This window comes from Marmota flaviventris, chromosome 7, assembly GCF_047511675.1.
Source record: "Marmota flaviventris isolate mMarFla1 chromosome 7, mMarFla1.hap1, whole genome shotgun sequence".
Lineage (NCBI taxonomy): Eukaryota > Metazoa > Chordata > Mammalia > Rodentia > Sciuridae > Marmota > Marmota flaviventris.
In genome coordinates this window covers 91,388,984-91,401,481 of record NC_092504.1, presented here as the reverse complement: position 1 = coordinate 91,401,481, position 12,498 = coordinate 91,388,984, and the positions used below count along the sequence as shown (strand labels likewise).

Here is a 12,498-nt window from a genome sequence, read left to right as displayed (position 1 = left end):
AAACACCAAATTGGAGACTTTCCTAACTGTCTAACACAGAAGATGGTAGCTTGGGATAGGGTAGTGGTGGTGGTAAACAGGTTCCAATAAAGTTTTCAGAGGTAGAATTATCTGGACATTATGATTTGGGACTTAAGGGAAAGAGGATTGTCAAGGATGATTCATGTTTCTACTTTAAGCAACTGGGTAGTCACAGTGCAGTATGTGTATAGGGTATGAGAAAAGAACAGCTTGATTTAGGAGGATGAGCTAAAATTTGGAGATGTTGAATTTATGTTGCCTGTGGTGGCAGCCAGCTGGATACCACTTATGGTGAGCTGTTGTGTGCCAGGTAACAGTTTGCAGTCAGTCATTTATTTTAAAGCCCGCTCCATCTGAACATGCCTAAAATGCAATTAACTTATGTTTCTAGATGTCGATGAATGTGCTACTGGAAGAGTCTCCTGCCCTAGATTTAGACAGTGTGTCAATACTTTTGGGAGTTACATCTGCAAGTGTCATAAAGGCTTCGACCTCATGTACATTGGAGGCAAATACCAATGTCACGGTAATGAAACTCAACCATCACATTGCGTTGTTTCTTTCTATAGTAATGTAGGGGATTTTAATTGTGGTGATGGTTAAATATCAGGGACAGGGAAAGGTATTGGCATTAAATTAAGCAAACCAACTAACATCCAGTTCAACCACTAGTAGTTCCAATATATGTACTTTATTTCTTCTGTTTATTTGCTTGTTTTACATGGTCCACATTGCAAAAAAGAAAAAAAATTTTGAAGTTGCATATATTTTGCATATTATCATATTTGTCTGCTAGATAAACTGCTTCTTCTCCTACCTCCTGATGCAGATATAGATGAGTGCTCCCTTGGTCAGCATCAGTGCAGTGGCTTTGCTCGATGTTACAACATACATGGGTCCTACAAGTGTAAATGTAAAGATGGATACCATGGTGATGGATTCACTTGTGTCTGTGAGTAACACTTGTCTTCCAGCTCTAAATTCCAGCAGGAAATACATGATCCTACAAAGGCCATTGCTAGGGAAGATAAGGGACATAATTAGTTACCAAAATCATATAATTTAGTAATACTGGTCTGTGCTTTCCACAAACAATAAAATCATATGCTCATGTATTTTTAAAAATTAAAAACCAGTAATATATCCTAACATTTAAAACATCAGAGTTTTTTTTTACTAAAATCTCTAAATAACTTCTATTTACCTAAGAAAAAGAACCTATAGAATTCTTGGGTTTGTTAAAATCAGAAACAAAGCAGGGCATGGTATTGTACTCCTGTGATCCCAGCTACTCACAAAGCTGAGGCAAGGAGGATCAGAAGTTCAAGATTAACCTGGGCCACTTAGCAAGACCCTGTCTCAAAGTGAAAAATAAAAAGGACTCAGCTCAATGACATAGTGCCCCTACATTCAATTCCTAGTACTTAATTAAAAATAAAAATCAGAAATAATTATTTGTCATTAGTATTAAATTGTGAATATATTCCACATTTTTGTCCCTCTGTTTTGCACCTCCAACCTCTACTATAAAAAAAGAATTTCCATATTTATTTCCTCTAAAATCAGAACTATTTTTCTTTTAAAATTTTACAAGCTGTATTTGGAGTCGTGGGTACATTGGAGATAAATATGAAAAATAAATATATAAAACTTTCTCTAAGATGAAAGTTTTACAAACCAAAGGCATAATTTAGCATACATTTCATGTAACATTAGATAATATTTAAAATTTCCTGAGTGAAATATTTACTAAAAACCATGGGGCATAAAATTAAGGGATTAGAGGATTTTTGAGGGGTCATGCAGTCATTCCTAGTCTGGACTTTATCATTCCAGGCAGATTGAATATTGATATTTTTGGTGAAGATTATCAAGGGTAAAGCTTATTCAGATGATCTTTGTAACCTCCGAAAATTTCTTTTTTAGACAGCAGTTGTATAAATTAGTAAGGGAAAGGAAAGTAAATTATAAAACCATATGTAGAACATCTAATCAATTGTTTGTTTTTACATGAATTGAATTTATATAAAGAGTAGGTGAGAAAAGTATCAGTCTTTAGACAATTCTAAACAGTTTTATGATATACATGTAGCACTGGACACCTAACATTAGACTCTCTATATTTCTCATATTGGAAAAAAACTTATGTCTCTGTATATTAAAAAAGTAACCTCTCATTGCCTCTTTATGAATATTTAAAACTTTTTGTGTTCAAATAATGCATATTCATTATAAAAATACCATTGTATTTTTTGCATACATACATACACACACACACACACATGTCTGTACATGCATTTGTCATTTGGAAAGTAGTATAACTTACAGTAAGAAATAATCTAAACATGCAAAATGAAACTAATTTGTGTGAGAGTTCCCACTAGGAATTGAACCCAGGGCCTTACACATGTTAGGTAAGCTCTGTGCCACTGAACTGTATATCAGCCCCATGTGTATCTATTTTTTTTTTAATTTTGGTGTTTCACTTGTTAGAAATGGTTATATACTAATTTAAATATCTTGACTCTTTCAGATATCCCCAAAGTCATGATTGAGCCTTCAGGTCCAATTCATGTACCAAAGGGAAATGGTACAATTTTAAAGGGTGATGGAGGAGATAATAATTGGATTCCTGATGTCAGAAGTACTAGGTGGCCTCTGAAGACACCATATATTCCTCCTGTCATTACCAACAGGCCCACTTCTAAGCCAACAACAAGACCTACACCAAAGCCATTACCACAGCCCACTCCTCCACCACCACCCCTGCCAACAGAGTTCAGAACACCTCCACCTCCACCAACCCCAGAAAGGCCACCTACCAGACTGACAACTGCAGAACCAGCTACGAGTACATCTGCAAGAGGAGTTACAGTTGACAACAGGATACAGACAGATCCTCAGAAACCCAGAGGAGATGTATTCAGTAAGTCACATAAATGTTACCACTTTCTTAAAAGACATTCATAAACCATGTCTTAAGAATAAACTAATAAAAAGAACTAACTGTAGAAAGTCTTATATTCCTATTGATAAATATTATCAAGAGCTATGTAAAGAGTCAGTATAATCAGGCAAATAGGAAGGAATGTGTGTAAAACTGGAAAGACTGTCACTAAGTCATATGACTGATTATAGCTCTTACCTAGTATGGTGATTCCCTTATAGTCAGATTTACTTAAAAGCTTTGAGATGGGAACTTATTATATCCCATGCCATTTAACTTTTTTTTTAATAATATTTTTTAGTTGTTGATGGACCTTTATTTATTTATTTAATGTGGTGCTGAGAATCAAACCCAGTGCCTCATGGATGCTAGGCAAGCATACTACCACTGAGCCACAACCCCAGCCCCCACCACCCCGCCGCATGCCATTTAAACTTTTAATCTCACTGTTTGTTCATTCATTCAGTAGACATTTTTTAATGCCCTTTAGAGTGCCAGGACGTATATTAAGCATTGAGTTTGCAAAGATAAATCAGAAAAGGTTACAGTCTGTTAGGAAAGACAGTGGCCAAGGAGGTAACTGTGGTGTTATGTTAGTGATAGAGATTTGTGTAGACATTATGAAGTAGAGAAAAGGGGTACCTAGTCAAATTTTGGATACAGAGCATTCAGGAAAGGTTTTCTGAGTAAGATGGGACCAAAAGAATGAGAAAAGAATGCATTATATTTAATGGAGACAGCACAGCAAAGGCATGAGAGGAGGAAACATCCTGACTTGTAAAACCTGCCAATAAACTGGAGTGTCACATGAGGGAGGCATGGGGAGGAGGGACAGCTACCCCTTGTATTTGCTAAAAAGTGGTGATTGGCTCTGGACTGGAGCCAGATTATACTCAAGACTCCCAGCTTTTAACAGGTGACTAGGTAAAGGGTGGTACCACCTCTGGAAATAGAGGTCACGGGAAGAGAAGTGAGTTTTGAAGAGGAAAGAAAGGTGGTTCTCTTATTGCAAGACCAAAGTCCACATGCTTTTATCTGTTTCTGTATTTATCCATCTGTCTGTCCTGTTTGGCTTTGCTTGTTTTTAACTATCTTTTCATCCACTTCTCCTCCCTCCTCTTCTTTATACATTACCAGTTTCCTTTCTTTTTTTTCCATCCCCCAGGACAGAATCAAACTTTGTGCCTTTTATCAGGTGAATAGAATACTTATTTGGTAGTGGTTTTTAAAGGACAAAATTTAAGGGTTTTTTTTTTTTTGAGTTTATATGACTCAATTTTTTTTCCTTTAGGTCATTATTAGATCATTTAAAGACAGATTGAGATTTTCTGATTTTATTGTGATTGTGTGTGTGTGTGTGTGGGGGGGTTAATCAGTATAATCTTCAGGAAAATTAGATGGTAGCGTTCAAAATGAACATTTTGTATGAGCATATCTGTTTCTGTTTGATTTACATATTTTTTAAAATTTCTTCTTCCTGTCTGTGCCTTCTCTCTTCTTTACTCTTCTGTTTTTTCTATCTCTTAGTGATTATTTACATTACTCTTCTACCTTAAGGTAAGAGTCATCAATAATTGCAGTTTACTCTAATAAATACAGTCTAACACAGATAACATTTTTCTGAACATTTCTTCTAGTATTTTCACTTATTAAAAAGTCTTTCTTTATCCATTACTCCTCTTCATGACTACACACATGGGAGTTAAAAATAAATAAAAACAACATTGATGTTTGCCATTAGACTTTAGCAGGATAAAGTTGGAGAAATGCAGAGTTCCAGTGATGCCTGAAAGTACTCATTGCAAGAGAATGCAATCGTAAAGACATGCTCTGGGACTTGGTTACCTTGATCCTGTGCCAAGGCTGTTGCATGCCACAGATAGCATTTCTGCCTGCAGATATGGCTGTCGAAAATTAGATTCCACTCACTTCATCTTCAGCAATAGCTGCTGGTTCACTTTAGCACAGAGAATATTTTGGACCCTTCTTTACTTGCTGCCTTGTGGTTGTAGCATATATTCTGAATGAGAAAATGATTCCAAGTTTTCAATTCAGAAAAAAAAATGACTAATGTCTATTCACTATGAAAACAGAAAGGGACATAAGCACTAGTTTAGTTCAGTACTATTCATTCATTGAATATTTTCTTTACTTTTTAAATAAAACTTCTTAAAACATCCTGTTTTTTATAGGTCTCAGAAAAGAATTTGGCTGTCTCCATTTCATGAATTTTTAGAATTATGACTATAATTTAACAGTCTCCTCCAAATTTTCTCATACTTCAATTGTATATTTCTTTACATAGAAAGGCAATTATTAATGGGAGGGGCTGTGAAATAGAGGTTTTCTTTATAGTGTGTTGGTGTGTGTGTATGTGTGCATTGCCTCCTTGAGAAAAGATTTGAAGATATTCTAAAAACCAAGGAAGAAAAACATTATAAGAGTACATCTCGGGCTGCGGATGTGGCTCAAGCGGTAATGCGCTCGCCTGGCATGTGCGGGGTGCTGGGTTCGATCCTCAGCACCACATAAAAATAAAATAAAGATGTTGTATCCACCGAAAACTGAAAAATAAATATTAAAAAAAAAAAGAGTACATCTCCAGGGCTGGAGATGTGGCTCAGTGGCAGAGTGCTTGCCTTGCCCATGTGAGGCACCGGCTTCCATCCACAGCACCACATAAAAATAAATAAACAAAATAAAGATATCGTGTCCATGTATAACTAAGAATAATTAGAAAAAAAGAGAAAACATCTCCAGTCTAGATTTCTCCTCAAACTTTTGACTTGTACATTCTAAGGAACCTTTCATATGCTTGAATTAGCTAGATTTCACTTGTGGATTCTGATAGTCTTACCCAAATGATTAGGATCAGGATCTTTCTCTTATTCTAATACAGCATAATATAGCCATTAAAAGGAAACATTCTGTAGAAAATCCCCAGTGTACTTCTAAATTGTAAATATCATGTTAGCAAATGGCAAAAGGCACAGGATTGGAACTGAGGTGTTTTTTGCAACTTGAAAGGATAGACCACATTGACTCAGAAGAGACCTACTTTGGATTCAGGCTTCTTTTACTTTTGGATTATGTGACTTGGAACAGTTACTATGCTGTCCATCTCTGCTTTCTCATCTGTAAAATGGAGGCCATACCCAGGCCTGCCTTCTCTTAGAATGGTTTCAAGGATCACAGATAATACAAGTAAAAATTCTGTGAATGACAAATTACTATGAAATGAAAACAATTATTTACTTATTGTAAATAACCATGATGGGAAGAATTTAAATAATATATAACTAAAGAAATCCTCTTTCATGGGTGCTATGAAATACTAAGCACATATTTTTAAAAATAAATCTAGGGTTTTTTGGTTAATGTGATTAGAAGAAAATCAGCATATTTGCAGGGCTGATCCTTTAGGCATGATTTGAGCAGCACTGAAGTTCTCTCCAAAGCATGAAATTCTTGTATTTTCATTAGTGGGACAGACAGTGCTTCTCGAAATGTGTTAAAGTATTTTCTCTGACATATTATGCAGTTGTATGCCCCCAAAAAACTTCTGAGGTCAAATACATTTGAGAAATCCTAGGTTTAGCCAAGTTAAATTAGCTTAAGACTTCTTTAAACTTTAATTGCCATTTCTTAATGCTAAGGTTATTGTTAAATCTCTAGGAGAGGGTTAATATAAGCAGTATTTCCCAAATAAATTTAACCATGTGATTATTCAACTGTTTGAATTAGAGTTCATTACACCCAACTTCAGTTCAATCTGGGCTGAACTAATTCGTATAGAGATAATTCTTCACAAAACCCAATAGCCCTTGCTAATTAGCTCTCATTGTGTGGCTTTTGAGACTAATGGGTTGATCTGGGATTCTGGAGTAGTCAGGCAGAAATTGATGGTACCTAGGAAGGACAGAAAGATGCTAGGTAGACTAAAACCAGAAAAGCAGATTTAAGTGGTAGGATGCCTGTATAAATACCAGAAATGTGCTACAGGGGATTGCTAGAAAGTTGGAGACTAGGCACTACAGACAAAAATCTGGTGTCAGAAGTGGTAGGAAGGAGCTATCTCGGACTAAGAAAAATAAGACAGCTTTTAAATAGAACCTGAAGTAAAGGAAGGTAGGGGGGAAATGCATACTGGCCTAGCATTACAAAAAATGAAAAATTATGTGACTTAATGATGTCTTTTGGAAACTATTTAGTAACTTGAGAAAATTCCCATGTTATAAAAATAAATGTTAAATGAAAAAAAGATTACAAAAGTGTATATACCACTTGACCCCCGTTAGATATAAAATTCAAGTCTACATTTGCCTATATATATATATATATATATATATATATATATATATATATATATATATATATTTGTCTATAAAGTCTGTTAAAAAAGAAAGACCAAAATAGTAACCATGGACGTTTTGGGTGATTTTCATTGTATTCTTGTCATCATCATGCAATAATTTTTGAAGTTTTCATTCTCATCCTCATAGATAACAGTGGTTTGTTATAACAATGATTCCTTAGGCAAAGGATCAGTGGTAATATAATCTCCCTCTCCCCAGCAGAAGAGTGAGATATGTGTTTTGAAAAGGTGTTCCTGGGAAATTCTTATTCTTATTCATGTTAATTTTATTTTGGACATACTGCCTTTAAAATTTTTATTAAAGTTTTAATTAACTTATAATTTTAAGCTTTCAAAATTTTTTTTTACAATTGAGTCTGTCAGAAGTGTTCTATTTTAGCTAGGAGACTCAGATTACATGAGGAATATTGTATCAAGAAGCAAGCAGATTTTTTTTCCCCTTAAAAAAGTGTTTACAGAAGTCCATTTGAACCAGAATAAGTAGTCTCCTTACTTAAGATGTAGATTCCTAATCCCTACAGCAGATTTACTCAGGCTTTCTAGGGATAGAACTTCTCAGGCTTAAACAAATATACCAGTCTCATGGGAATCTTGTTAAAATGAAGACTGACTCAGTAAGCCTGGGGTAGGACCCATGACTGCATTTCCATCAAGCTTACAGGTAAATGCTGCTGATCTGCGGAACAAACTTTGGGTAATGGGTTCTCTAAACCATAATGGCGGCTCAAACCCACAGAACCATGTTTTAGATAGAGACAGAATTAGCCAGATGTAGGATGTTGTGCCTTTGGATATGAGGTATGCCCCTAAATCTCCTGTTGATACAGGAATATTCAGAGGTAAAATTATTTCATTATGAGAGCTGTAAACTAATCAGTCCATCCTACTTTGAATGAACTGACTGGGTGGTAGCTGTTGGCAGGTGGGCCATGGCTGGAGGAGGTGGGTCACTAGGGACGTGCCCTAGAAAAGATTATCTTCCCTGAGGCTCACATCCCACCTCCCTGCAACCATGAGAGGAACAACTTCCCTCCATTGCCATTTGCCTGTGATGTTCAGCCTCATCTTGGACCCAGAGCAATGAAGTCAGCAGTCTGTGAACTGACACCTCTGAAACCAAAATAAGCTTTTTCTCCTCTAAGTTGTTCTTGTCTAGTGTTTTGGTCAAAGCAACAAAGAAGCTATCTTAAACAGCAAGTATGTATCTGTATGGTGCACAATAAAGAGGAAAGTTAAGGAAAAATGCATTCTGATCTAGCAATATAACAAATTAAAAAATGTGACTTAAATATGTGTTTCATAAAGTGTTTTTATATGTAATATAGATGCACGATTACAGACTGTTGTGTAATTAATATGTTGTCAGGTGCTCTTGTGAGTGTCCATACCAGAGAACTAGCCTCATTGCTGCTGTGTTGTAATAAAACATGAGAATGTGTTGAAATTCCAAGTACCAAGCAGTCAGAAGAAAATTGTTTCTTGTTTTACTGATTGCTGCATGCTGTCCTGAGGGTTTTTTCCCTTGTTTCTCTTCTACAGATTTTACAGCCTGTGGCTAGTTTGATCCCATCATTCTTAGTCATGGAAATATTACGGTCTCTTTTTTCTGATTCTCTGTGGTGATGAGTAAAAAGATTGTTTCTACCGAAGGGTGAAAAGGTCTTCAAACCAGTTTGTTCTCTAGTAAACAGTAAGGCCTACTGAGACCCTGAGATGCTTGACGTCTCCTTCAAGATTAAATTTCTGCTAGTGTTTTGAAGGAGTGGGTTGTTGGTGCTGATAGGTCAGGATCTGGTGTTGTGAATTCTGAAAGTTTTCAAGATTTTTGATTTATATTTTAATTGACTCCTATGGTGGCTAGTAAAGAAAAAAAATTGTTCTCTCCAGAAAGTATAAATTGAGTTCTTGGTGAATGTGACCAGAGTCAGAAATCAGATTTTTTTTTTAAAGTGGCTTGCACATTTGTCTATAGAGTTATAATTAAAAGTACCATAGCAACTCTGTGATTTGGATCATGTTACTACATTTTCCCATGCCTTTGTTTTCTCATCTGTAAGGGATAATAGCAGTATATACCTCGGTGAGTGGTTGTGTGCGTTAGATGGGAAGGTGCATGTAAAACTCTTGCAGTAGTGCCTGGCACATAAGAACTGCATACATATTAACTATTACCAGAACTATTGATATTGAATTCATTTGTATAGTAATGATAGCATTTCCTAATCAATTCATAAAAAGACAACCTTATGTTGTATTATAGTTCTGAGTTCATATTTTTTTCATACTTTTTTATTATGGTTCATTACCATTTTAATGTTATTTTTGGCTAACAGTATCATTGTGAAACAAATTTATTCGCAAGTACTAGCTATTATGTGAATAGAGAAAATGAAATAGAAATTTGCTGACTTGTATTTCCCTTGCTTATTGCCAAATAATTTTAATAGTTGTTTCATTTAGGTATTTGTAGCACCAAGTTACACAGTTATTAAAAGAAAAACAGCACCTTACCTCAACTTCATTACTGTGAAAACAATGTTAGTTGCCTTTCTCAGAGATGAATCTGCACATGGGAAACTTACATGATGGGTCTGGTGAATATCAAAAATCAAAGCTTCCTTTCTTCCCTATAATAGATTCTTTTGGCAAGCATGTCAACAACTGACCCTTAGAATAGATGGGCTTCAGCTCTCTCCACTGCCCCACTACCCCATCTCCCAAGTTTTTGTGCTGTACTCAAAGTAACCCTTAGGAGAGTTTACTTTAACACCCTTGTTGAGGTTTGTAGGACTCAGTCCTGGTGAGCCTAACCCTCGTGGTTTCCTTTGGCTTAGAAGAGGGAAGGAGGACAAACCCTGTCCAATTTTCTCTCGATCTTGAAAAGTGTTACCATCCTTAGGGCATGCTTCAGAAAAGAGCCATCACTTAAGTATTTGTTCTGGGATTTCTCAGACAGTGCCTCAGAGTTGTTCTGAAACTTTATAATAAAGTCACTATAATACATAAAGGAGCAAGAGGTGTGTCACAAAGATTGGGCTCCTGACTAAGTAGCTGTGTCTGTGTTCCACCTTATACCAGAGGTTTAATTTTTTCCAGTTCTGCTCATTACGCTCAGCCTGGGTGTCTTTTGAACTCTAGATTCTTCCTGTGAGATGAAAGTGTTGGCAAGCTAAAATCTTATTTATGTGAGGCAGCAACCTTTTTTTTATTGCTAGTAATCAATAGATAGCTAAATTTTTTTCTCTAATGTGGTTAAGGAAATTGCAGGAACTTATTTCCTACTGCATATGTTCTGCATCTGAAGTGAGAGCAGGGGAGGGAGAGAGGGAAAGGAGGGACTGCCTCATAAAATCCCTGTCATTTATCCCCCCTCCAGTCTCTAGATTTTTCCACCAGAAAGAGCCTTCAGAATATAAGGATAGTTACATAAGTACCTTTGCCTTCAATGAACTAAACCCTGAAGCATACAAAGAATTCAAGGCAGTGTTATCTTTTAATCTTTTTGTCCAACAACAAATGCCAGAACTGGCCTGGGTAATGTCCTGCAAACCACCTTAGAATAGAAACTGAATTTGCAAACTTACCTTCAATAAGTAATGCTTACAGTTTGCTATATTGACTCTTTGTAAGCAGTTTAGCAGTAAATGGTATATACGACAATATTTACATTTACTTCTGTGTACTTACTCTCAGTGTTTTCTGGGTAAAAATATACAGTTGACTATTTGAGAAACCTCATTTAGGGACATGTGTTATATATTAATATTATCACATCCCCAGAAAAAATGTAATTCATAAGAATTGCTTGTACACTGCACAATTCACAATAGCAAAACTGTGGAACCAACCTAGATGCCCTTCAGTAAATGAACGGATTAAAAAAAATGTGACATATATATACAATGGAATATTACTCAGCAATAAAAGAGAATAAAATCATGGCATTTGCAGATAAATGGATGGAGTTGGAGAAGATAATGCTAAGTGAAATTAGTCAATCCCCAAAAAAACAAATGCTGAATGTTCTCTCGGCTGTAAGGAGGCTGATTCATAGTGGGGTAGGGAGGGGGAGCATGGGAGGAATAGATGAACTCTAGATAGGGCAGAGGGGTGGGAGGGGAAGGGAGTGGGCAGGGGGTTAGCAATGATGGTGGAATGTGATGGACGTCATTATCCAAAGTACATGTATGAAGACACGAATGGATGTGAATATACTTTGTATACAACCAGAAAGGAGGGGGGAAAAAGATATTTACAGGAAAAAGAAAAAAGAAATTGCTTGTACAGAGTTTCTGACAGGAAGTAATGTTTCTTTTTGTGGCTACTTCCTTCTACTGGCCCCAGGGCTTTGCAACCATTATGAAAAAGTCCTGTGCCCCTGAGCCCAGTCCAACCAAGCCTGTGTCCTGCTGTCTGCTTGCTTCAGGACCTGTGTGTTCCCTTCCCTTTAGTTATGCAGAAGTTTGTAAGAAGCAACCGTTGAGAATATTTTTTGGTGAATAAAACATTGACCAAATGGCAGGAAAATGTTTAGGAAATTGTTAAAAGCATGTGAACATTCTTTAGCTTATGTTATTTTAGTGTTGAATGCCCTGTGACACCCATTCTCACCTTCTCCCTGTTTACTTTCCAAATGAGGATTTTAACATGCAAACCTGACCTTGCCAGTCCTCTGTTACAACTCTTCAGAGGCTTCCAGTTTCTGCCAGAATAAAGTCCAAAATATTAACAAGGCTGTAAAAGGTCCTGCAGAGTCGCCTGCCTCTCAGATTTCATGTGGTGCCCTCTTCCCACAGCCTGCTTTCCAGGCCTGTAAGCTCTGCATCTACTCTGATGCTCTGCCTTTCCATTCTCCAGGACCTACGCTCACAGTAACTCATCCTTCATGTCTTAGTGTAAACGTCACTTCTTAGAGAAGATTTTTATGAGATCTGTCCTCCCTGGACTAGCTAAGCCAGCCCTCCACTCCCCACACTTGTGAAGTGTCTTCTGCTTCTCTTTAAAGAATTACCTGGGGAAATTGTCGAAGGTCCGTCTTCACCTCTAGAACGTAGATCCCATGAAGGCAAGAGTCTAGTTGTTGCTTCACAACTAGCTTTTAGCCTGGCACCTCCTACCCAATTCATTTTCTTATCTGATTGCATAACTGAGTAGA

General features: G+C 36.6%; 1 protein-coding gene across 2 annotated transcripts in view; it reads left to right on the top strand.

The window, feature by feature from the left end:
- Npnt (nephronectin) overlaps window positions 1-12,498 on the top strand; it is a 69,552-nt gene that overhangs the window by 40,965 nt on the left and 16,089 nt on the right. For both annotated transcript variants that reach the window (XM_027935427.2, XM_027935424.2), the window contains 3 exons: window positions 413-547; window positions 851-973; window positions 2,555-2,947. In XM_027935427.2, coding sequence (XP_027791228.1) covers window positions 413-547; window positions 851-973; window positions 2,555-2,947 — 651 coding nt within the window. The remainder of the gene's footprint in view (window positions 1-412; window positions 548-850; window positions 974-2,554; window positions 2,948-12,498) is intronic.